This window comes from Oncorhynchus nerka, linkage group LG21 (genome assembly GCF_034236695.1).
Source record: "Oncorhynchus nerka isolate Pitt River linkage group LG21, Oner_Uvic_2.0, whole genome shotgun sequence".
NCBI classification, from domain to species: Eukaryota; Metazoa; Chordata; class Actinopteri; order Salmoniformes; family Salmonidae; genus Oncorhynchus; species Oncorhynchus nerka.
The window spans coordinates 18,452,632-18,478,406 of NC_088416.1; the positions used below are offsets into that span (position 1 = coordinate 18,452,632).

The 25,775-nt window shown below is 44.4% G+C and overlaps 1 protein-coding gene across 3 annotated transcripts; it reads right to left on the minus strand.

The window, feature by feature from the left end:
- Positions 1-19,512: 19,512 nt before the first annotated feature.
- Positions 19,513-25,261, minus strand: tmem150b (transmembrane protein 150B). Of its 3 annotated transcripts, XM_065006407.1 has the most exons (8): positions 25,184-25,251; positions 24,916-24,985; positions 24,304-24,388; positions 22,685-22,744; positions 21,163-21,230; positions 20,951-21,078; positions 20,230-20,407; positions 19,513-19,927 (listed from the first exon to the last, which is right to left on the minus strand). In XM_065006407.1, the coding sequence occupies exons 3-8, from the start codon at positions 24,366-24,368 to the stop codon at positions 19,731-19,733; spliced, it is 696 nt and encodes a 231-aa protein (XP_064862479.1). In that variant the 5' UTR covers positions 24,369-24,388; positions 24,916-24,985; positions 25,184-25,251; the 3' UTR covers positions 19,513-19,730. The 3 variants fall into 3 exon arrangements, with proteins under 3 accessions (XP_064862479.1, XP_029480287.1, XP_029480285.1); XM_029624427.2 differs by lacking the exon at positions 24,916-24,985 and having other exon boundaries at positions 25,184-25,261; XM_029624425.2 differs by lacking the exons at positions 24,916-24,985; positions 25,184-25,251 and adding an exon at positions 25,081-25,177.
- Positions 25,262-25,775: the final 514 nt, after the last annotated feature.

Sequence of the window (25,775 nt, forward strand, 5' to 3'; positions counted from 1 at the left end):
CTAGCCCGGCCAGAGCTCCTGTGCTACCACCGAAGCATACTCCTGGGCTACAATATCCGGACCCACGACCGGTCTATCGATGTCACCGCATGAAGAGGCATAAACAGACTCACCCCATCGCGACGTCCCCCAAAGGCTAACTTTCTAGCCCTTGCTATCTCTTTGCTTGCTAATTTGGCCTGCTAACTGCTAGCTTGTTTAGCCCCGGTCCGCTAACTGCTACCTTGTTTAGCCCCGCCCTACTAACTGTTAGCTTGTTAGCACAGGCCTGCTAACCGTCTGAATCGCCGCGTCCCAACCATTCACTGGACCCATATTTACTTTCAATCTCTTTTCGATTTTTCATTCGTTTATACCTTCCGGTAACCTGCCTCACCCAATGTGATACGGAATCGCTATTATTTTTAATTTTTAGAACACACTCAAGAACCTCCAGAAACTAACCAGCTAACTAGCTACAAGCTATTTAGTCATTGTTAGCCACTGCTAGCGGCTTTTACCTTTTACCTTCTGCACAGCCAGCCAGTTTTTTAAACCTGGATAATACTCGCCAGTCTAGCTTCCCTGCCCCATCCACCGCTGCCCCCTGGACACTGATCACTTGGCTACATAGCTGATGCATGCTGGACTGTCCATTAATCACGGTACTCCATTCTGCTTGTTTATGTTTTATCTGTATGTAGTTAATCCGACCCTCTCTGCCTAGTCAACGCCATTTTACCTGCTGTTGTTGTGCTAGCTGATTAGCTGTTGTTGTCTCACCTACTGTTTTAGCTACTGTTTTAGCTAGCTCTCCCAATTCAACACCTGTGATTACTGTATGCCTCGCTGTATGTCTCTCTCAAATGTCAATATGCCTTGTATACTGTTGTTCAGGTTAGTTATCATTGTTTTAGTTTACAATGGAGCCCCTAGTTCCACTCTTCATACCCCTGATACCTCCTTTGTCCCACCTCCCACACATGCAGTGACCTCACCCATTACAACCAGCATGACCAGTGATACAACCTCTCTCATCATCACCCAGTGCCTGGGCTTACCTCCGCTGTACCCGCACCCCACCATACCCCTGTCTGCGCATTATGCCCTGAATATATTCTACCATGCCCAGAAATCTGCTCCTTTTATTCTCTGTCCCCAACGCTCTAGGCGACCAGTTTTGATAGCCTTTAGCCGCACCCTCATTCTACTCCTCCTCTGTTCCGCGGGTGATGTGGAGGTAAACCCAGGCCCTGCATGTCCCCAGGCACCCTCATTTGTTGACTTCTGTGATCGAAAAAGCCTTGGTTTCATGCATGTCAACATCAGAAGCCTCCTCCCTAAGTTTGTTTTACTCACTGCTTTAGCACACTCTGCTAACCCTGATGTCCTTGCCATGTCTGAATCCTGGCTCAGGAAGGCCACCAAAAATTCTGAGATTTCCATACCCAACTATAACATTTTCCGTCAAGATAGAACTGCCAAAGGGGGAGGAGTTGCAGTCTACTGCAGAGATAGCCTGCAAAGTAATGCCATACTTTCCAGGTCCATACCCAAAAAGTTCGAACTACTAATTTTGAAAATGACTCTGTCCAGAAATAAGTCTCTCACTGTTGCCGCCTGCTACCGACCCCCCTCAGCTCCCAGCTGTGCCCTGGACACCATTTGTGAATTGATCGCCCCCCATCTAGCTTCAGAGTTTGTTCTGTTAGGTGACCTAAACTGGGATATGCTTAACACCCCGGCAGTCTTACAATCTAAGCTAGATGCCCTCAATCTCACACAAATCATCAAGGAACCCACCAGGTACAACCCTAAATCTGTAAACAAGGACACCCTCATAGACGTCATCCTGACCAACTGGCCCTCCAAATACACCTCCGCTGTCTTCAACCAGGATCTCAGCGATCACTGCCACGTTGCCTGTATCCGCTATGGAGCCGCAGTCAAACGACCACCCCTCATCACTGTCAAACGCTCCCTAAAACACTTCTGTGAGCAGGCCTTTCTAATCGACCTGGCCCGGGTATCCTGGAAGGACATTGACCTCATCCCGTCAGTTGAGGATGCCTGGTCATTCTTTAAAAGTAACTTCCTCACCATTTTAGATAAGCATGCTCCGTTCAAAAAATGCAGGACTAAGAACAGATATAGCCCTTGGTTCACTCCAGACCTGACTAACCTCGACCAGCACAAAAACATCCTGTGGCGGACTGCAATAGCATCGAATAGTCCCCGCGATATGCACCTGTTCAGGGAAGTCAGGAACCAATACACGCAGTCAGTCAGGAAAGCTAAGGCCAGCTTCTTCAGGCAGAAATTTGCATCCTGTAGCTCCAACTCCAAAAAGTTCTGGGACACTGTGAAGTCCATGGAGAACAAGAGCACCTCCTCCCAGCTGCCCACTGCACTGAGGCTAGGTAAACACGGTCACCACCGATAAATCCATGATTATCGAAAACTTCAACAAGCATTTCTCAACGGCTGGCCATGCCTTCCGCCTGGCTACTCCAACCTCGGCCAACAGCTCCGCCCCCCCCGCCGCAGCTACTCGCCCAAGCCTCTCCAGGTTCTCCTTTACCCAAATCCAGATAGCAGATGTCCTGAAAGAGCTGCAAAACCTGGACCCATACAAATCAGCTGGGCTTGACAATCTGGACCCTCTATTTCTGAAACTATCCACCGCCATTGTTGCAACCCCTATTACCAGCCTGTTCAACCTCTCTTTCATATCATCTGAGATCCCCAAGGATTGGAAAGCTGCCGCAGTCATCCCCCTCTTCAAAGGGGGAGACACCCTGGACCCAAACTGTTACAGACCTATATCCATCCTGCCCTGCCTATCTAAGGTCTTCGAAAGCCAAGTCAACAAACAGGTCACTGACCATCTCGAATCCCACCGTACCTTCTCCGCTGTGTAATCTGGTTTCCGAGCCGGTCACGGGTGCACCTCAGCCACGCTCAAGGTACTAAACGATATCATAACCGCCATCGATAAAAGACAGTACTGTGCAGCCGTCTTCATCGACCTTGCCAAGGCTTTCGACTCTGTCAATCACCATATTCTTATCGGCAGACTCAGTAGCCTCGGTTTTTCGGATGACTGCCTTGCCTGGTTCACCAACTACTTTGCAGACAGAGTTCAGTGTGTCAAATCGGAGGGCATGCTGTCCGGTCCTCTGGCAGTCTCTATGGGGTTGCCACAGGGTTCCATCCTCGGGCCGACTCTTTTCTCTGTATATATCAATGATGTTGCTCTTGCTGCGGGCGATTCCCTGATCCACCTCTACGCAGACGACACCATTCTATATACATCCGGCCCGTCCTTGGACACTGTGCTATCTAACCTCCAAACGAGCTTCAATGCCATACAACACTCCAACTGCTCTTAAACGCTAGTAAAACCAAATGCATGCTTTTCAACCGTTCTCTGCCTGCACCCGCACGCCTGACCAGCATCACCACCCTGGATGGTTCCGACCTTGAATATGTGGACATCTATAAGTACCTAGGTGTCTGGCTAGACTGTAAACTCTCCTTCCAGACTCATATCAAACATCTCCAATCTAAAATCAAATCTAGAGTCGGCTTTCTATTCCGCAACAAAGCCTCCTTCACTCACGCCGCCAAACTTACCCTAGTAAAACTGACTATCCTACCGATCCTCGACTTCGGCGATGTCATCTACAAAATTGCTTCCAACACTCTGGATGAAACTGGATGCAGTTTATCACAGTGCCATCCGTTTTGTCACTAAAGCACCTTATACCACCCACCACTGCGACCTGTATGCTCTAGTCGGCTGGCCCTCGCTACATAGTCGTCGCCAGACCCACTGGCTCCAGGTCATCTACAAGTCCATGCTAGGTAAAGCTCCGCCTTATCTCAGTTCACTGGTCACGATGGCAACACCCATCCGTAGCACGCGCTCCAGCAGGTGTATCTCACTGATCATCCCTAAAGCCAACACCTCATTTGGCCGCCTTTAGTTCCAGTTCTCTGCTGCCTGTGACTGGAACGAATTGCAAAATCGCTGAAGTTGGAGACTTTTATCTCCCTCACCAACTTCAAACATCTGCTATTTGAGCAGCTAACCGATCGCTGCAGCTGTACATAGTCTATCGGTAAATAGCCCACCCATTTTTACCTACCTCATCCCCATACTGTTTTTATTTATTTACTTTTCTGCTCTTTTGCACACCAATATCTCTACCTGTACATGACCATCTGATCATTTATCACTCCAGTGTTAATCTGCAAAATTGTAATTATTCGCCTACCTCCTCATGCCTTTTGCACACAATGTATATAGACTCCCCTTTTTTTTCTACTGTGTTATTGACTTGTTAATTGTTTACTCCACGTGTAACTCTGTGTTGTCTGTTCACACTGCTATGCTTTATCTTGGCCAGGTCGCAGTTGCAAATGAGAACTTGTTCTCAACTAGCCTACCTGGTTAAATAAAGGTTAAATATATATATATTTTTTTAAATGTCATCGCATGTGTGCGTGGTGGAACTGAAAGGTTGGATAAGGTATAATGAGCAGGGCTAGAGGCTCTACAGTGAAATAAGCCAATAAACACTAACCAGAACAGCAATGGACAAGGCATATTGACATTAAGTAGAGGCATGCTTAGCCGAGTGATCAAAAGGGTCCAGTGAGTAGTGAGGTTGGTTGGGGTCACGGCGATTCAGACAGCTAGCCGGGCCATCGGTAGCAAGCTAGCATAGGATGGAGGTCTGTTTTTAGCCACCTTGTGCGTTTCCGTCGGTAGATTAGTGGGGTTCCGTGTGGTAGAGGGGACCAATCCAATTGGCAAAATAGATATAGTTATAGTGACCCAAGAAAATTATCCGATAGACCTATTCAGATAGCAGCCGATAAGACAGCTAACGATTAGCGGGCCGCAGATGGGCGTTCAGGTAACGTCGTGACGGAGGGGCCAGTTGGATAACTCCCTCGGGCAGATAACGCCGGTAGCCCAGGAGTGGCTGATGGAACTCTTCAGCTGGCTAGCTCCGGAATAATTGATGTTTGCTCCGGGATCGACGTAAGCAATAGTCACTCGGATAGCAGCTAGCTAGCGGCAAGATCCAGGTTTAAATGTCCAGAGCTTGCGGTTGAAATCCGGGGATATGGAGAGAAAATAGTTCCGATATGCTCTGGTCTGAGTCGTGTTGTACAAAACGGGCGATAGCTTTTCAAGCTAAAGGATAGCCGATGACCACCAACCGTGGTTAGCTGAATACTAACATTAGCCAGTAAACTGGTTAGCTTCTGGCTAGCTTCTGGCTAGCTTCTATTGTGGATTTGAGGTGAATAATACTTTTTTATATTTTTTATTGGTGAGACATGGTCAAGTGAGAAACAAGTAAACATGAACACAGGTAAGAGAGTAAGGAACACAAGACGGAGAAGGTTGAAAAACAGAGATAATTCATTTGTCCCAATGCCTAACCCAAAACCTTTATAGTGTTGCCATGCAGCTGCACAACTAAAGTGAAAATCCTTATAGGATCTCATAAATTAAAGACGTCAGATCAACTGGGATTCTTGGAAGACATTTATACACAGCAAGTCACATCTGCACTTACATCAACACACACACACGTACTGTGTATACACACACCATGCAAACACACAGTGGAGAAGGAGGTGTTGACTGGTTCACCTCAGGACCCAACAATCAAAGCAAATAATCAGACAGGCCCAGACAGCACTGAGCCACTGCAGAATAATCACAAGAGACAAAAAGCAGTAACCGCATCCGAATATCTGCCATGTTTATACACCTGTGTCTATATACACCTCATTATATATAAGTGAAATGATCGTTTATTAAATCGTTTTGGGGAGACAGCTGCCGGTAAAGAGATGATGATGATCATTGAGTGAGTTCCATGGGCAAGCCAGACCTGGGTTCAAATAATATTCAATATTTTTCAAATACTTTCTGTTTTGGTTGAGCCTGCCTGGAGTGCAGATACCACAGAGTCCCAGTGTTTGGGCTTGTGGGACCATTCCATTGGTCCCATTGCACTAAGATCAATCAAGGGCATCTTAAGTAGTTGAACGCAAACACTTACACACAACACAGGTGTCTACACTGTAAAACGGTGACCTCCCTGCCAGTGACCTCCCTGCCTAGAGCAGATGAATGGTAAAGAAGCAAGAGGAGGAAGAACCTCATGAAATAAAACACATGATGTTTTACCAGTGAGGGAAGGAAATGAGAGGGTAGGAGTGAGCGTTAGTGGTTAAAGAGGGAGAGAGGGAAAGAGGGGAAATCCACATCTCACCTCTAAGGAGGAGAGGGAGAGGGTGCGCCACCTGTTAGGTGTGACGCCAAAAGGCTTGACTACATTCCTAGCCAGCTGCTCTCCTCTCCTGCAGGGCTTTCCATTGGGTTGCTCCCTCTTGGCACTCCAAATACAATGAAAATTGTGTTGGAAAACAATGTGAGCTCTTGGCATTGTGGAAAGAAAAGGTTTGGAGTGGCCTACTTTGACAGGGGTAGCAGAGAACTGTGTCAAGGATGTGATGCTTGACTGCATGCACAACAGAGCAGGGGACTGACTACGTTTTTTAATGTAGGGCCTTGCTATTTAACCTCAGATCTTAAAGTTTCTTCATTCACAGTGGTAGCACCTCACCATAAAGTTAGCTGTCAATGCAACACCATGGCAAACTCACCTTGTGCATTTTGCTAGCCCGTACAAACGGAAACATTTGTGAAGTCAACATTTTCAGGTTGGTGTTCTGGGTTCATGAATCAATGCAGGCATGATGGGCTTGATTCCAAATTGACCTTTGATCCCTGGATGATAGTCAAATCAACACGTTTGAGCTACGATAAGAACTCTTTCCATCGTTGGTCTGCTTTCATACATTACAGAGCAGCCAAATCCTGCCCCACCCTTCCGCGCTACTCACAGCTCCATATGGCTTTCACATCAGCTCTCCTCTCGCCTCTTCCTCTCCTCTCGCCTCTCCTCCTTCAGCTTCCTCTCCTGTGTTTGTTTGTCCTCTGTTCAGGTCCCAGGTGTTTTCCTCCGCTGGCTCAGGATCTGCGTTCTGTAGCGGAAAGAGTTGGTTAAGCCCGTCATCCTCTGACTCAGGTACAAGTGGTTCCCCTCCCTCTCCTTCGCTTCTCTTCTCCTCCTTCACCGCCGTGGTCCTACACCTCCCGTATCCGCCCCGGAACCCTGCTCCCGGCTTCCTCACTCTTTCCCCGCATCCAACAATAACACAACAAACTCCACTTCCTGTCAGAACGGGAACAATAGTAGGATAGCTTTGATGGCGTGTGGTAGGTTGTTGTAGGTGCTGGCTTATCAACCCTGAAATCACAACCTGAGTCATAGATTTGGAGTCAAACTCAATCTTGGTTGCTCTTATGTTCCTAATATCTTTGAAATAAATAGTTTTTGTTCATATGATGTGGTAATTTTACTGTAGCAGACACTATTATTCAGTCAACACATATATCCAGTGTATAAGGGATGAAACCCAGAACTGTGCCCTAACAACAGCTGTACAGATTAGTTGGAGTTGTGTATGTGTTATGAAACAAACCCCAGCGAAGCACAAAGAGGTGTATGTGTTATGATGCAAACAGCAGCTAGGCAGGTGCTGCAGATGACAGAGGTAGTCATTAAGAAATGCATCAGGAGACTACTGTGTAAACACTGAATACTGCATCAGCTCTCTCCCTCTGCCATATGGTGCCTTCAGCCTCCGGCCTCCAGTGCTGAGCCTTCAGCCTTCAGTCCCACTAGAGCCACTAGAGCCTGGACATTACCTCTCCTGGACTTTACCTAATAAAACAGCTATGCGTGTCTGAAATGGCACCCTATTCCCTATACAGTGAACCACTTTTGTCCAAAGCCCTAAGGGCCGTGGTAAAAAGTAGTGCACTACATAGGGAATAGGGTGCCATTTCGGACACAGGTCCTGGACAGCCAGTGGACTCAGTTCACTCATTGAGCCTCTCTGATGTGTTAGTCATAAACATCTTTCTTTCTTTCTCTCTCTCTCTCTCTCTCTTTCTCCATCTCATTCTCTCTCTCTCTCTCCCTCTGTCTCTTTCTCCCTCCCTCCCTCCGTCTCTCTCTCTCTCTCTCTCTCTCTCTCTCTCTCTCTCTCTCTCTCTCCCTCCCTCCGACTCATTCTCTCCATCTATCAATGCCTCCATTTATTCGATTAGGCCCGAGTCCTCCCAGGGTCATCCTTGTGTTAGGATTCCGAGTTGCCCGTGGCAACAATTTGATCATCCCGCCTCCGCAACCAAGGCCCTGTCCCTTTTGTCCACACACACAGTGGACGGACGGAGGGAGTGGTGGTTTCGAGGGGTGTTTGGGAAGGTTAGAGAGGGGAGGGAGGCGATGACTCATGCCACATACCAACCTGCAGGGCACAACAGCACCCCCTGTTGATGGTTAGGGGAAACCCCGTGGCGTGGGTGTATTGTCTCTAGAGAGTGCAGACATGTCATCACATAACAGGATATCTCCCACTCACCTCTGGTTTATGTGGCTGGGGTGGGAGTGGGGGGCACAGGTGGGAACTAGTGTGTTGTTCTTTCTTTCTACTGTATCCACGGCGATAGGCTACTCTTACTTGATCAATGCCCTCCATTGTTTAATTTCATGAGCATTTAGCAGGATTAACATTGCACAGCATTGATGGATATATACTGTATAATTGCACAAACAGATATTCTGACAGACGGTACAGATTGAGGAGTGTGAGGCCGCTGCTGTAACATTCGCCTTGGAAATCAGAATCCTTGGCAGACTCATTATACAACTAGCTGTTCTGTGATGTGGCCGCATGTCTTGACGTTTTGACGACGTCATAATAATAATGGACTATTATCATCGTCATGTGTTACGATGTGTTGCTACGTGTTACTATGCACTACTTGTTGTTTTGTTATTTTTGTAACAGTTCTGTTAGGCATTGACGTCATCCCTCGGTATGACCATCTGTGCCCTCATACAGGAAACAGAGTGTTTATTGAGTTGTGAGAACGATGGATTGTCTTGTCAACAGGTGTACCTCGGGTCTCGTCTGAAACATGTGCTAAGTGAGTGAGTACCCTCCCTCTCTGCCGTCACACTAGCCCTGTCCTATCTTCCCCTTAATAAACACACACACACATACACACGCATGTGCACAGACACACACACAAACGCATGCCAGCATGCACATACACACACACACACACCCACCAAGACACACACACACTCGCGGCGCGGCAGGGAGAGGAAACTGCAACACAATGATAAGGTCTCAGAACACAATGGGTCCAGCAGAGCTCACACAGAGCCAGGACCAGTTTAGCTCTGAAAGGTCAACAAGCCTCTCCAGGCTTTCATTCGGTTCCCGACGTTATTATTGTTCACGTTCTAATGAATACTCTGATGGTCTTTATTTTGCGAATGTGGAACCATCCGGAAATACCAATGAAATATGAAAATGCAGGCCAGAAAAAAAAGAGAGACGGCGAATGTGTTTGACGTCGAGCTTCCCGTTGCCTGTGAGTTGTTCAGCTCTGTGGCTGCTGCTGCTGGGATCGCTGGTGAGCTGCCAGGTCAACAGCCCTTAGTCCTTTTGTCTTTGTCTGGGCAGCTAATGGAACAATACCCATCACTGGACAATGCATGGGGCAGTTTTGGAGGTTTGGGTTGTGTTTTAGGAGTTTTCCACTATTCAGACTGAATACGGCACAGTAGAATGTCTCGTGTGGTGATGCTGAATGTCAGGAGAAGGTCATGGATTGTGTCCATATTTTAACCTCCGATGTTTTAGAGTAGCTACAGTGTATTACAAAATCCAACTTTTTCAAGGTACTATATAAAGATACTATATGTGGAGCGTTTGCCTCCGGGGGTGCTCATGATCCAAAAAGGGGTGCCTAAATAGAGGAGTGAAACTTTCCCTTTAGATTAGTCATGAATCACCCTATAGACAGAACACAGAGAGAGGACCCGTCTTAACTTCGGTAAGACCGGATCGAGAAAGACAGCAATTCTTCTCGACAACAGTGGCCATGTAGCAGCATCTGTCTGCTCTATCCTCAAAGGAGAGGGGAGCAGGAGCACGTCAGCCCACCCAAATGTCATCCCCGGCTGTTACACAAGCCAGCACTGTATTCTGTTCTCCATTATGGCACATATGCAACTAACATTCTCCATTCTGAACACTCCCAATGCAGCGGGAAAGGTCACGAAATAAAAAAAGAAGAAGGTATTGTCGCTGACCACTGGCGTCAGGCAAAGGTTATCATGGAGAGATGACGACTGGGGGTGCGTTTTTGGAGGCTGTTTACCCCCCTGGTGTTATGTCTGTGATTCATTCATTATGTTTTATCTGCAACGAATGGATTGCACTCATTTATCAATACCATAATACGGGTTAACCGTTAACGCGAGCCGTATGGACATAAGGCCATTGTTGACCATTATATCTCAATCATCGGTTATCTGTAATTAAAGGATAACTGCAATAGAATTTGTAAAACTACCCTCTGTGTTAGTTTGAAACCTTCCAGGTCCATGAAGATGGCATTCTTTAGAACGCGGGTAATGACTGCAATTTCACATTGCACACAAAGACAGGCAGTGCATCACAATAAAAATGTCAGAAGAACAAATATAACCCCAACTATAACTGGTGGTTATGAATTCATCATTGTTTTTTTTTTTGTTTTTTTGTTAAAGCCCGCTTTTGATGAACCTCAGAAAACGACTGATCCTATACTCTTACTCCTGCTGCTACTGGGGAGGCTGGCACTCAGAGAAATCCGACCTAAAGACAGAGACGCTCTTTCTTGGAGCCTCTTTAGTTCTAATTACATGGTGATAAAGACAACAACAATGACACATTACCAGAGGAATAAAATAAGAACAGTGGAGGAGATAAAGTGTTGGCTCCACTCTTTCTCATCTCCACCCTTTCTTATCTCCACTCTTTCTCATCTCCAATCTTTCTCATATCCACCCTTTCTCATCTCCACTCTTTCTCATCTCCACCCTTTCTCATCTCCACTCTTTCTCATCTCCACTCTTTCTCTCTCTCATGATCTCTCTCTCTCTCTGTCTCTCTCTGTCTCTCTCTTTCTCTGGCTCTGTCTCTCTCTGTCTCTCTCTCTCTCTCTGTCTCTCTCTCATGATCTCTCTCTTTCTCTTTCTCTTTCTCTCTGTCTCTCTCTCATGATCTCTCTCTCTCTCTCATGATCTCTCTCTCTGTCTCTCTCTCTCTCATGATATCTCTTTCTCTCTCTCTCATGATCTCTCTCTCTCTCTCTCTCTCACTCACGCACGTACACTCGCACGCACACACACACACGCACACGCACTCATCAAGCTTCTCATTAGATCAAACAACTGCCTTTGTGTGAACTACGGTGAGGTGTGGAATTCAGCCTCTGTTTGACTGTCAGCTTGTCACAACAGAGCTAAGTCAAGACTGAGACGGAGAGGGAGATTTGTGTGAATGAGAAGAGAAGTAGAGAAATTGATACAATATGATATCTGACCAGAGCAGAATATAGGATTATTAAAATGTCAGTGTTTCTTAATCCTGATTGTTAATTTTGCCCTGGCACTACACACCTGATTCCACTAATCAAAGGTAGGATGATGAGTTGATTAGTGGAATCAGGTGTGTAGTGCTAGTGAAAAAACTCAAATGTGCACCCATTTGCGTCCCCAGGACCAGGACTAAGGAGCACTGGGTTAAATGCTTCCCCAGGTATTGGAAAGATTTGTCGATCTACTTACGCCTGCGAAGAATCTGTGCCTCTCAAACCCGCACATTGACAGTGGGTTGTGGGATGACAAGGGGAGGGGACAGAAGGCAGAGAGATGGATGGGAGAGGTACATTGTCCAAATAGCAAGGTTGGCAAGAAGACGAGGCAGTGAAGGAGTGAAGGACACAGAAAGTGGACTTCAATATTCAGGGATGGACATGTGAATAACAGTGTCAGAGAAGAGAGTCAAGCCAATATAAAGGAACAAGCACGTTCATTGTCTCTCCATTACTCTTGCCTTCCACTCTCCTCCTAATGCATCAGTGTGCAACCTGTGTGTGTGTGTGTGTTTGTGTTTGTTTTGCACACACTACAAGAAGGGGGAAGCTCTGCATTGTCTAAGATCTCCACTCAGTCAGCTCTCCCCACCATCATCAGCCTACCCCCTTCCCCCCCACTCCCTGTCTTGTGCATATTAACAATAGTCTATTCTGTGGCGCCCCGTGCAAGAAGGGACACACCCAACCCAAGGCCGTGCTGCAGGGAGAGAGAGTTGGGAGGTGGCCAGTCATCAGGGACAGTGGCTCGATTCTCGTCTGGGAGCGGGGACAGGGGGCGGTGGTCTGTCTTAACTGTCACATGCTGATTCTCATGGTGTGTTAGAGTGAGAGAGCGAGCGAGATAGAGTGAGAGATAGTGTGTGTGTTTATGCGTGCCTATGTGCATGCGTGTGTGTGTGTGTGTCATTATTATGTCTCTGTCTGTTCATATCAGCCCAGTACATCTATAGCATGGGGCATTTTTGATTCACTGTGAACTGACTTGGTTTCTCTCTCTCTCTTTCTCAATCCCTCCCTTTATCCTTCTCTCTCAATCCCTCCCTTTCTCTCTCTCACTCACTCTCTCTCTCAGTTCAATTCAATTCAAAGGTATTTTTTGGCATGGGAAACACATGTTTACATTGCCAAAGCAAATGGAATAGGCAATAAACAATGGAAATAAACAAGGGAAACATTAGTGAACATTGCACACACAAAAGTTAAAGAATATAGACATTTTAAATGTGCCACAAATCTTTCTGCTTTGATTGAACACTGTGGGATTTCGCCTAACAGATATGGGAGTTCATCAATGTTTGATTTGTTTTCAAATTCTTTGTGGGTCTGTGTGATCTGTGGGTATTTGATGTCTCTAATGTGGTCTCACTCTCTCTCTCTCTCTCTCTCTCTCAATCCCTTCCTTTCTCTCTTTTTGTACATTACATGGGCCCCCGTGTCCAGCAGCTAGTGCCGATTGGGCCGCTGACCCAATAAAAGTCCCCACCCGCGTTACATAGAATCACAATGCACCCCATTACAGTGAGGGACAGACCAGACAGAAGGTCACTCCCTCGCCCTCATGCTCCGACACGACAATCTCCCTCCCTAACTACACAGACCACAGTCTTTTGAGCCAGACTTCCTACATTGTCACATACGCAAATATACCGTTTCTGAGTGGCTGGGTCTACACACTAGTGCAATTATATAATTATGTGATTGTCGCGCGGGGGGGAAAAGAAAGAGACGAGGGCTTTTGTGTGCCGGTGGATGGAATGTGGTGCGCATGGCATTTTTCTGCAAAAGGGCAGTTTTCTGGAACCTTGTGCCAAGGAGAGGAGGGTGAGATCACAGCTGGTAGTGCCCACTCTGTATCTCTCTCTCTCTTACTCTCCCGACCCCCCCCCCCATTCCGTTTTCTCTCTCTCTCGTTCTCTTTTTCTCTCTCTCTCTCTTTATACAGTACATCCCTCTATCTGTCCCGTAGAATTCCAGGTTCGTGCCGCTGCTCTTGGACAGATCTGGCCTTTCGCTGGGTCTGGAGCAGTATTTTGGGAGTCAGAAGATAAGGGTTAGGGCACACTGTGAGACCACGGTCCGAGGGCCTGGGGCGAGTGCTCCGTTCTGCGATAGTGGAGCAGCACTATTGTTGCTGGTCAAGAGCTGTTAGTGGGATAAGAGCCATTTGAGCCGAGGCAGGTGTTTATTGAGATTACAGTAGGCTGCAGCATGGCGGCCTATTGAATGAAAGTCGAGACTAACAAATCAGGCATTTCATCAACCATTCTCTTTTACTGGAAGAGAATGTCTCACTCTCAACCGTTGCAAGATTTTCATCGATGACCTCTCTATTTTAACTCAGTTTTTTTTATTAGGTGTTATTGCTTTATCAGGGGGCCTCCTTTGCCATTTAATGAAAACAGCAGGACCCAAGGATCTGTGGCACCAGGACTAGTTTTAGGAATTCCTCCTCATTAGATGTACCGTACACAATTTCAATCCCGTCTCGTGAAAATATCTATTAGTCTCTGCTACTTAATCCAAGTTATGTTCCCACTCTACTTGCAATGGTTCACAGTACTAGGCCTGCAGTGGCCCCAATGTCTTACTTAGCACACTATAAACAATAAACCAAGTTTGAAACGAAACCAAAAAGAAAAAAAACGGGTACATGGGGGAAAATTCCCATCGAATTCCAGCATGTCTGATCCCCTCGCCTCTCGTCAAAGGCCCCGTCTCGAGATCACACAGCGTGTAGTATGTGAAAGAATGCCAAAGGGGGACGGGGGGGCAAAAAGAGCTAGGGGCCTTGAGATTCCCCGTCTAAAACCGATTACGCCGCATTCGAATGGACGCCAAAGGTATTTTATAGCGGCAGTAAAAGTGAAGTACAAAGAAGTAGAATCAAAGGTCATTTAACATCATCCTATTGTCCACACAGACTGAACTGCATACACGTGGAGATGAGTCAAGGTCTGGACCCCTGCGATCACCATGGCTGGCCCTGTAATCAAGATACTCAGTTCATCTTAAAATACCCCTAACACATTGTTTGCGAATGCAAAATGTCTGGCTCGACCAGGGGTATCTTCCAAAATGTTTTGGCATGTCACCAGAATGACATTTTCCCATCAGTATGATCATGCAATGCAGCTCCATGGTGCTCCAGAGTGCAGTGCCTCCGGTGGCCATGTCTGTCCCTACAGGGCTGACGGAGAACATCTATGGAGTGGAGTAGAAGGCGCTAAACTAACATTAGACGAGGAGGTGCAACCTAAAATCATGAGCGCATTTGAAGGGGATATGCGCAACTCTTTCTCACATTTTAAAAACGTTGTGTTTCATTAGCTGCTTGAAATAGCTCACAGAATATATTGTACCCACAGAAGTAAGTTGTGTGGCACAGTCGGGCTAAAGGACATGGGAGATGGGACCACAACTCCGTGTTGTATTAACCTTGGAATTTTTGTAATACTTGATATAAACGCAACATTCTGTATTTCTACGTTATGACAAAATTGTCCCTTGCTGCTAAAGAAAATGTGACATTACATTTATTTAACAGTGACATTTCACATTACATCATTGTGAACTTTTCCTTTCCTGCAGGCTCAAGCCTCCCTCCAGTCTCCCTCCATCCTCTCTTTCTCTCTCTCACTCCCTTATTCATTGTTAGCCAGCTGACAGGTGGAGAGACAGACAAAGGCCAGACTTTTCCTGATGTGGTGACAAAATGCTACTGCCACGTGTTCAATACACACGTAACACAACATTAGACAAACACACTATTGCTCCATAAATAAGGTTGCAGAACATCCAAACCATCCAATCTGTAAGGCATGTTATATTTAATGAGTTTACTTGATTTTTGTGACACCGAAAGATATGTCATATACTGTGAAGCTTCAAAAGTGTTCAGTACGCTGGAGTATAGGTCAGTCGACGTAAATGGCTTGGTGGCGCCACCATGTGGTGGAATGAACTAAATACAGTCCAGCACCTCTACGTTATCCTCACATAATTAAATATGTAGATAAATAACAATTACACATGACACTCTCCATGATGTATTGTATATTGAATATGAATCAGGGGTCATTTTCCCCATTACCACCCTGCTAGCTGTGCTATCATACATTCTAACATACATCCTTACCACAGGAGGCTGCTGAGGGGACGACGGCTCATAATAATGTCGTCCTCCCCTCAGGGTGTATAGAATGGGAAACCATGTGTTTGATAATATTCCATTTAATTCCATTCCAGCAATGAGCCCGTCCTCCTCAATTAAGGTGCCTCCGGCCGCCTGCGACTCTGATGAGACCGTTGGTGCTCTGGGTCTCGCTGAGACCTTGCTTCTGCATAGTGAGCTGGTGACAGTCGATTGTGACGGAGCTCGGAGCAAAACAGGTCAAACAGGCCAAAGAAGGACATGACCAGAGCCCACTCAGAAATGGCCGCTCCAGAGCAGAAGGGCACATGAGAGAGTATGCCTACAGACACTAAAGTAGGGAAAGGGCAGTCAAGATATTGGTTTCTGTGTTGACAGTACTTGACCTTCCTCATTATGTATAGACAGATTCTGATTTGATTGTGCTGCCATGGAATCATATACACTTCACCATACAAAACAGCTAGGCAACAGCATGTTTAACTCAACAGAGTAAACAGTTGAGAAAATCGAATCAAATCAAATGTTATTTGTCACATGCCCCGAATATGTTTACTTACAAGCCCTTAACCAACAAAGCAGTTAAGAAAAATAATATTTACTAAATAAACTAAAGAAAACATTTAATCAAAGAGCAACAATAAAATAACAATAATGAGTCTAAATATAGGGGGTACCGGTACTGAGTCAATGTGTGGGGGTACAGGTTAGTCGAGTTAATTGAGATAATATGTACATGTAGGTAGGGGTAAAGTGACTTTGCATAGATAATAAACAGCGAGTAGCAGCAGTATAAAAAGGGGGGGGGGGGGGTCAATGCAAATAGTCCTGGTAGCCATGGTGCTCTGGTACCGCTTGCCCTGCGGTAGCAGAGAGAACAGTCTATGACTAGGGTGGCTTGAGTCTTTGACAATTTTCAGGGCCTTCCTCTGACACCGCCTGGTATAGAGGTCCTGGATGGCAAGAGGCTTGGCCCCAGTGATGTACTGGGCTGTACGCACTACCCTCTGTAGTGCCTTGCGTTCGGAGGCCGAGCAGTTGCCATACTAGGCGGTGATGCAACCAGTCAGGATGTTCTCGATGGTGCAGCTGTAGAACCTTTTGAAGATCTGAGGACCCATGCCAAATCTGTTCAGTCTCCTGAGGGGAATAGGCGTTGTCGTGCCCTCTTCACGACTGTCTTGGTGTGTTTTGACCATAATAGTTTGTTGGTGATGTGGACACCAAGGAACATGAATCTCTTATCTTGCTCTACTATAGTCCGATGATTATGGGGACGTGCGCCTCACAAGTCCTCAACTGGCAGTTTCATTAAATAGTACCCGCAAAACAACAGTCTCAACTTCAACAGTGACATGGCGACTCCGGGATGCTGGCCTTCTAGGCAGAGTTGCAAAGAAAAGGCCATATCTCAGACTGGCCAATTAAAAGAAAAGATTATGATGGGCAAAAGAACTCAGACATTGGACAGAGGACCTCTGTCTAGAAGGCCAGCATCCCGGAGTCTCCTCTTCACTGTTGACAGTGGGAGTGGTGTTTTCCAGGTACTATTTAATGAAGCTGCCAGTTGAGGACTTGTGAGGCGTCTGTTTCTCAAACTAGACTCTAATGTACTTGTCCTCTTGCTCAGTTGTGCACCGGGGCCTCCCACTCCTCTTTCTATTCTGGTTAGTGCCAGTTTGCACTGTTCTGTGAAGGGAGTAATACACAGCTTTGTACGAGATCTTCAGTTTCTTGGCCATTTCTTGTATGGAATAGCCTTCATTTCTCAGAACAAGAATATACTGATGAGTTTCGGAAGAAAGTTATTTGTTTCTGGCAATTTTGAGCCTGTAATCAAACCCGCAAATTCTGATGCTCCAGATACTCAACTAGTCTAAAGAAGGCCAGTTGTATTGCTTATGTATTCAGAACTGTTTTCAGCTGTGCTAACATAATTGCAAAAGGGTTTTCTAATGATCAATTAGACTTTTAAAATTATAAACTTGGATTAGCTAACACATCGTGCCATTGGAACAAAGGAGTGATGGTTGCTGATAATGGGCCTCTGTGAGAAACTGCTATGTAGATATTCCATTAAAAAATCTGCCTTTTCCAGCTACAATAGTCAGTTACAACATTAACAATGTCTACACTGTGTTTCTGATCAATTTGATGTTATTTTAATGGACAAAAAAATGTGCTTTTCTTTCAAAAACAAGGACATTTTTAAGTGACCCCAAACTTATGAACAGTAGTACACGTGTACAGGTTGGAGAAGGGGGCTGTCACACTGGGCACCTATGGAACAGTTGTTGTGGGTGGTTAGGTTCCTTGCTCAAGTGCACAACAGCAGGCAATGGCATCTAGCATTGGATAGTAGCAACCCTCCAGTTTCCAGCTCACTTCCCACCAGACCTGGATTCAAACTGGCAACCATCCGTTTGCTGGCACGCCTCTCTAACCGCTAGGCTACCGGCCGCACTGACGATTTAAAATGGAAGTATTGCCATTGTACTTTTCCTCTCTATGCCCAGTCATATAATTCATAAACTTAATCTCCACTTAAATTGGATTATTTGTGGCAACATGATTTGTGTTCTGTAGGTCTGCGTTACTCTGGAGTCGTTAAACCCTTTACAGTGTGGTAAAGACCAGTGTGACTCCTACCTGATGTAGGGGAATCTCTCTGTGATATTAAAAGTCTCAGCAATACCCGGCGAGAACAAGAACTGTGTTTAGTATTTCAACACTTCAGTGAAAAAAAAAAAAAATCAGAACACACTGTGGAGTTTGACACCAAGAATGTAGCTATTCAGTTCGTGTTTTGTTTCTCGCTCTCAGAACGTATGTTTCCTGTGTCTATTACAACAGACACCAATAGACACCATTTCATTGTACATTAGCTTGAGATACCGGTGACCGGTATACACATTCTCCCCTTTCAACAGAAACAAAGATGTAGGCTCTAGGTGAATAGATGCTGCAGACTACTTACTCCCAAGCAAATCTTCACATAGAATTGGGTGTCATGCCAAGTCTATAAATTGTATTTCTATCTGCAACGTTTTTAATGGGTAGTTCTGAAGAAAATGAAGGGCAGCACACACAGCTGATCACAGCCACCCCCTGCAAACAGCCCTCACCTAGAGTAAATCAGGAAGTGGGAAGTATTTTTTTGACGTGACAGACACTGAGGGAAGGCTCGATATTCTCTGTACAGTATGTTTAAAGTTACATTTGATTTAACATCAGCAAAATAAATTAAAAACACTTACAGTTACGTAAACCCTCATGACTTGAAAAAGTATCCATTCCTGTATCACATCTTCTTCTACATAAATAGTGTAGATATTTTTACAGTGTTCATGTCTTGATGTGCTCATTTAAATCATTTCTGTTGGCACAAAAATAAAGCCAAAAGGGAGAAAATCTTAGATCTGCTTGACTGAAAACCAGTACAAGACGACAATTAGATTTGTGATACAAAAATCATTATCTGAAAGCCGCCCCTAATAGGCCACGCCTCATGAAAATAACCTGGGTTACATTAAAAAAAGACCCAGCTGCTAGGTCAACCATACTGACGGTTAAAAAACTACGAATGGTTAAATTAACCCATGTTTGGGTATTCCAAACAACCCAACTTGTTGTTTGTTTGGAATACCCAAACATGGGTTAATTTAATCATTGGTAGTTTATTTAACAGTCAGTTGGGTTATTCACGCAACCCAACTAGCTGGGTCAAAATAACCCTGTGTGTGTGTGTGTCTTTAGATGTTAAGCTATGAACAGTGTATCAATGCATGGTCACGAGCTCATTGTTATTTATTTTTTAACCTTTATAGGCAAGTCAGTTAAGAACAAATTCTTATTTTCAATGACGGCCTAGGAACAGTGGGTTGTTCAGGGGCAGAACGGCAGATTTTTTTTTTACCTTGTCAGCTCGGGGATTCAATTTTGCAACCTTTCGGTTACTAGTCCAACACTCTAACCACTAGGCCACCTGCCTCATTGGCTGTACTATGAAACATCATTCATTCTGACCACTCCGTTGGTGCTCTGAGTCTTCAGACGTTGTTTCTGCACGGTGAGCTGGTGGAAGTCGATGTGACGGAACTCGGACCCAAAGAGGCCAAAAAGGACAAAGAAGGACATGACCAAGGCCCACTCACAAATGGCCGCTCCAGATTTGTAGCCGGTATTATGAAGTATAGCCACTGGGGAGGGAAAGGCCAGTCAAGGAGCAACAACACAAGCAGAGGACCTGTCAATGTCTAAACGATACAGTTTGTATACAGTCTCATTCCCAGCTAAGTGTTCTGCCAGTCTGGCCAGGGAATATACACTACAGCCTCCACTGTATTTGTGTCATATTTTCACCGGTATTCAAGTTGATATATTTTGCATAAACACTGTTTAGCATGCATCAAAAGTGAGTAATAGATGCTTTATATATTCCTACATGAAGAGACATTCTCTGAGAATGGAGAGGGCCCCAGTGTTATATCTGTAAGGATACTGGTGATGACCAGGACGGTGCAGATGCTACAGAATGTAGCTCGAAGAGGTCCAACCCAGTGACGGTCTTTCAAGGGATGGGCTTTGTAGCAGAGCCACACCTGCAGCCAGAAGTAGGCCAGGCCCACGAAGAACGCCAAGAACGCTCCCAACAAGTGGATCCCCATCAATACAGATTGCTGAAAGAGAGGGATGAAGAGAGGGAGGGAGGGATGGGAGAGAAGATGGAATGAAGGAGATATTGTCAGCAATTATCAGGGTATAACAATATGTCAACTTTCTATGTGTACATGCAAGGGGTGGAGGATATTTAAGCAATAAGGCCCAAGGAGGTGTGGTATATGGCTGTTCTTATACACGACGCAACGCAGAGTGCCTGGACACAGCCCTTCGCCATGATGTATTGGCATTATAACACAAACCCCCAATTTGCCTTATTACTATTACAGTGGCTTGCGAAAGTATTCACCCCCTTGGCATTTTTCCTATTTTGTTGCCTTACAACCTGGAATTAAAATGGATGTTTGGGGGGTTTGTATCATTTTATTTACACATCATGCCTAGGCACTGTATAAACTGGTTACCAGTGGCTGTCAACCAATCAGCATTCAGGGCTTGAACCACCCAGTTTATAATAGGACTTGTAATCAGAATAATACAGAGATATTATAATAGTATTGCGATAACTTCAGTTTACACTGAAGTGAGATTCTAAACGATACCTGGAAGTTTCCGATGAGGGAGATGCCCACACAGGAGATGAAGCCCAGTACGATACTGGCGATGTTCACCTTGCTGTTCTGACCATAGTCCCTGACCTGCTGAAACCGGATCACCACAACCCACAGGGCTGACACAGAGAGAGAAGGGGGTGTTAAAAGTGTGTGTGTGTGTGTGCGTGCCTGCGCGTGCGTGCGTGCATCTATTCACTTACCCAAGAAAGCACAGACGTTGCAGATCTGAGCAAAGATGCAGCTCTGTGGATTATAGGTGCCACACTCACTGTGGAACACAAAATTCACATTTCAATTCTCTACGATTAGAAACACAACATCAGATGTAACAACCTCATAATGTGTAGTGGTTAATTTAACAATACAAACCTTATTGTTTCCCCTCTCATACTTTATGTAAAAATGATAGTGTAACTCAATGAAGTTGCTTCTACATGATTTGGACATGAAGCGCAAAAAGCTAATATAAGTACCATTGTCATGGAGACAGGTAAACACAACCAAAGTATGGATTGCTGTCATACCTTGTCCATAGAAAACCAATGTCATTTTGTAATTTGGGTGAACTTTAATGCTCCATGCTAGCTACGGTATCGGAGCATGAGGTCTGATACCAACAGGCTCAGAGACAGTTTCTATCCACAAGCTATCAGACTGCTGAACACTTGTACTGGACAGAACGCCTGCTCTGATTCTCCACACCTTAGCACACACACACAACAGCTGCTGTTACCAGACTCATATTATACATGTGCACCCTTCACCCTTCCCCAATACACGTGTAAAAATTGGACTATAAATTGTGTTTTCCTGTATTATACTTACACTGAGTGTACAAAACATTAGGAACACCTGCTCGTTCCATGATATAGACGGACCAGGTGAACCTATGATCCCTTACTGATGTCACCTTTTAAATCCATTTCAATCAGTATAGATGAAGGTGAGGAGACAGGTTAAAGACAGCTTTTTTAAGCCATGGATTGTGTATAGGAACTGTTGTAGAAAGCAAAAAAAGGGGTTGTAATTATTATTTATATTTTATATATCTAGTGGCATGAGATTACATAAAGAGCCATGGTGTTGAATCACCTGATGTTTATTAACAGTGAGAATCGCAGAATGGTGAATTTAACTAAACGACGGAGAGTTTTGACTGTGTGATATTAGATTGCTTCTTGTGTAAATATTTTCTGTCTGGATTTTAATGATTTGTAGGTGCCACACTCAAAGTGCCTTTGCACGGGGTATGGTATTACGTGCCATGCTCACCAATTTGATTGTTTTCAAAAACTGCAAGGCTGCTGGGTTATTCACGCTCAACAGTTTTCCTGTATATCAAGAATGGTCCACCACCCAAAAGATATCCAGCCAACTTGACATTGTAGAGTCCATGACCTGATAAATTGACGCTGTTCTGTGTATGCTAAAATGTTTATTTTATTCATTTACTTTATGTTGGTATTCTTACATTTTATTATTTGTTATTGTTGTTGCATTGTCGAGAAGGAACCTGTAAGTATGTTTTTAATTGGACGATGTATACCATGCGTATCCGGTACATATGGCTAATACAATTTGAATACTGTTATAATCTTAATATTAAAGTTATATAGTGTTGATTCCTCAATGATTCACTTTTCATTTTGATCCATGCCTTTGGGAATATTTAAGAAGTACTGTGAAACATTGACTTGATTGAAAGACCCGTGTGACTCCTACCTGATGTAAGGGAATCTACCTGTGATGTTAACAGTCTCATTCGATACAGCGATACCAAACCTGGCAAGAACAAGAACTGTAGTTAGTATTTTAATGCATTCGGAAAGTATTCAGACCCTTGGACTTTTTCCACATTTTGGTAGGTTACAGCCTTATTCTAAAATGTATTAAATAGTTTTTTTTCCCATCATCAATCTACACACAGTACCCTAAATTACAAAACAAAAACAGGATTTTTTTTTTGTTGCTAATTTCAACAACAAAAATACGGAAAAATCACATTTACATGAAGTATTCAGACCCTTTAATCAGTACTTAGGTGAAGCACCTTTGGCAGTGATTACAGCCTCAAATCTTCTTTGGTATGACGCTATAAACGTGGCACACCTGTATTTAGGGAGTTTCTCCCATTCTTCTATGCAGATCATCTCAAGCTCTGTCAGGTTGGATAGGGAGCATCACTGCACAGCTATTTTCAGGTCACTCCAAAGATGTTTGATTGGGTTCAAGTCCGGGCTCTGGCTGGGCCACTCAAGGACATTCAGAGACTTGTCCCTAAACCACACCTGTGTTGTCTTGGCTGTGTGCTTTGGGTCGTTGTCCTATTGGAAGGTGAACCTTTGCCCCAGTCTGAGGTCCTGAGTGCTCTGGAGCAGGTTTTCATCAAGAATCGCTCTGTACTTTGCTCCGTTCATCTTTCCCTCGATCCTGACTAGTCTCCCAGTCCCTGTCAGAGTGACCATTGGGTTCTTGGTCACCTCGCTGACCAAGGCCCTTCTCCCCCGATTGCTCAGTTTGCCCAGGCGGCCAGCTCTATGCAGAGTCTTGGTGGTTCCAAACTTCTTCCATATAAGGATGATGGAGGCAACTGTGTTCTTGGGGACCTTCAATGCTGCAGACATTTTTTAGTACCCTTCCCCAGATCTGTTCCTCAACACAATCCTGTTCCGGAACTCTCTGGACAACTCCTTTGACCTCATGGCTTGGTCTTTGCTCTGACATGCACTGTCAACTGTGGGACCTCATATAGACAGGTGTGTGCCTTTCCAAATCATGTCCAATCAATTGAATTTACCACAGGTGGCCTCCAATCAAGTTGTAGAAACATCAAGGATGATCAATGGAAACAGGATGCACCTGAGCTCAACTTCGAGTCTTATAGCATGGGGTCTGAATATGTATGTAAATAAGGTATTTCTGTGGGGGGTATTTTGTAATTATGGGGTAGATTGTAATTATGGGGTAGATTGCTACACATTATGCCCCATGATGTAGGATTTTAGTATTTAAAAAAAATATATTTTAGAACAAGGCTGTAACATAACAAAATGTGGAAAAAGTCAAGGGGTCTGAATACTTTCCGAAGGCACCGTGCATCTTTCAGCCCTAACCCTGTGGAGGGTGACAAGAAGCAATCATTTGATGTTTGTTTTGTTTCTTGCACTCAGAGCACAAGTGTTCTATGTTTGTTACTTCTACTGAAAGCAAGTAAACATGAACATTTTCCTCATCATCATCGCCATATCATTGAAGCATGAGACCACAGTATTCTTCTGCCTATCACTAATAAAGAAGTGGCTGAAGAGGAGAGCACACGTGGATGTCAAATAAATACTTACACCACCCATATGCCCACAGTGCCAAACACCGCCAAGCAGATCGGAAGCAGTGCCCAGAGCCACATAATGGTTACACTAAGGTCACCTGAGAAAGACACAATTACTCCTTTGTAGTTTCTTTGAATGCCATGTAGTATCCTGACCTGAGTTTAAATACATGTGTATTTAATTATTTTTTATTTAAATACTTGTTTTCTGTGTATTTTAGTATTTTCAAATAATGTGGTCAAATCAACTATTTGAATCTATTGTCAAATAATTTCATATAAAATGCAAATTCATTATTTTAAATACTCCTAGGACCTGGGATCAAATGCACTGGAGTATTTAGTTGTATTTGAGCATTTTCAAATACATGCCAATACTTTCCAAGTATACATCCAAATACATTCCAATATGCAACTTCTTGTATTTTCAAATATCTTAATTCTTAATTTGAAGTGGATGTAAACGTAATTGAAATAGTATTTGAATCCAGGTCCGGTAACATTAGTATCGGTTGATTATCTGTTCATACACATCTTACATGATCAAAGCTGATGAGGTGAAAAGGACATTTTGAAGCAACCCACTTGAGAAATCACTGAGTGATTCAGAACGACAGATTTTTACCTTGTCAGCTCGGAGGATTCGATCTAGCAACCTTTCGGTTACTAGTCCAACGATCTAACTACTAGGCTACCTGCCGCAATAACGACAAAAGACACACTTTACACAAATAAAGATACATTGACAAGTTTCACGTTACAAGTTAATGTCACAAGTACAGTGAATTACCTTTCCCGCAAGCTCTATGACAAGCTGTCATAGTAACATACAAGATAAGAATATTTAAGCCAGAGAAAGAGAAGTTTAGTAAAAAAAAGTGGTTTAAACTCACAGAGGAAGGAGGGAAAGCTGACAAATTCTAGATTTTTTTCGCCTCTCAATTCGAAATGCCTCTCCCCCTTGGCCTTGATTGTCAAATATACCGTAATAACACCAGTAGAAAGTTATTTCTCACTCGCTTTACCAGAGGTTGTATGGTAGAAGTATTACGTTGGGTCAGGGCTGGATTAAGAAATATGTCCCGGGGTTTAGATATTTTATATTATTATAACGGTGATAATGAAGATTGGTACGAGGATGACGGTATTGATTGAGGTGTGAAGATGTGACCCGATAGTGATTTTGACCATGGCAGTGTTTTGATTAATTCAAATAAAGTTGCCACGAATCACCATGAATAAAAAGGGTAAGGACATAGCCCATGTTTGAGCATCAGATCATGCCCAAGTCAGTGGAACTGGGGAATTTGGGTTTAGACAGATACGCGAGTTTCCTTGGTAATACTGTACTTGATAGGATTTTTTCTATTCATGTGTGTTGTGTACATCTGTAGATAAAAATGTTTTTTTTTTTTTTAAACATCGTGCAGGATACGGCAACGGTGCCCGAGGAAGAGCTGACACTTCTCCCTCCACTACCACTGC

Excerpts from the sequence above, each read along its gene's own strand:
- tmem150b (XM_029624425.2), bottom strand. The coding sequence starts at position 25,111 with ATGACAGCTTGTCATAGAGCTTGCGGGAAAG. Across the intron at positions 22,745-24,303 it reads ACTGTGGGCATATGGGTGGT|GTTTGGTATCGCTGTATCGA; the intron begins GTAAGTATTTAT and ends TGTTCTTGCCAG. Across the intron at positions 21,079-21,162 it reads CAACGTCTGTGCTTTCTTGG|CCCTGTGGGTTGTGGTGATC; the intron begins GTAAGTGAATAG and ends TCTCTGTGTCAG.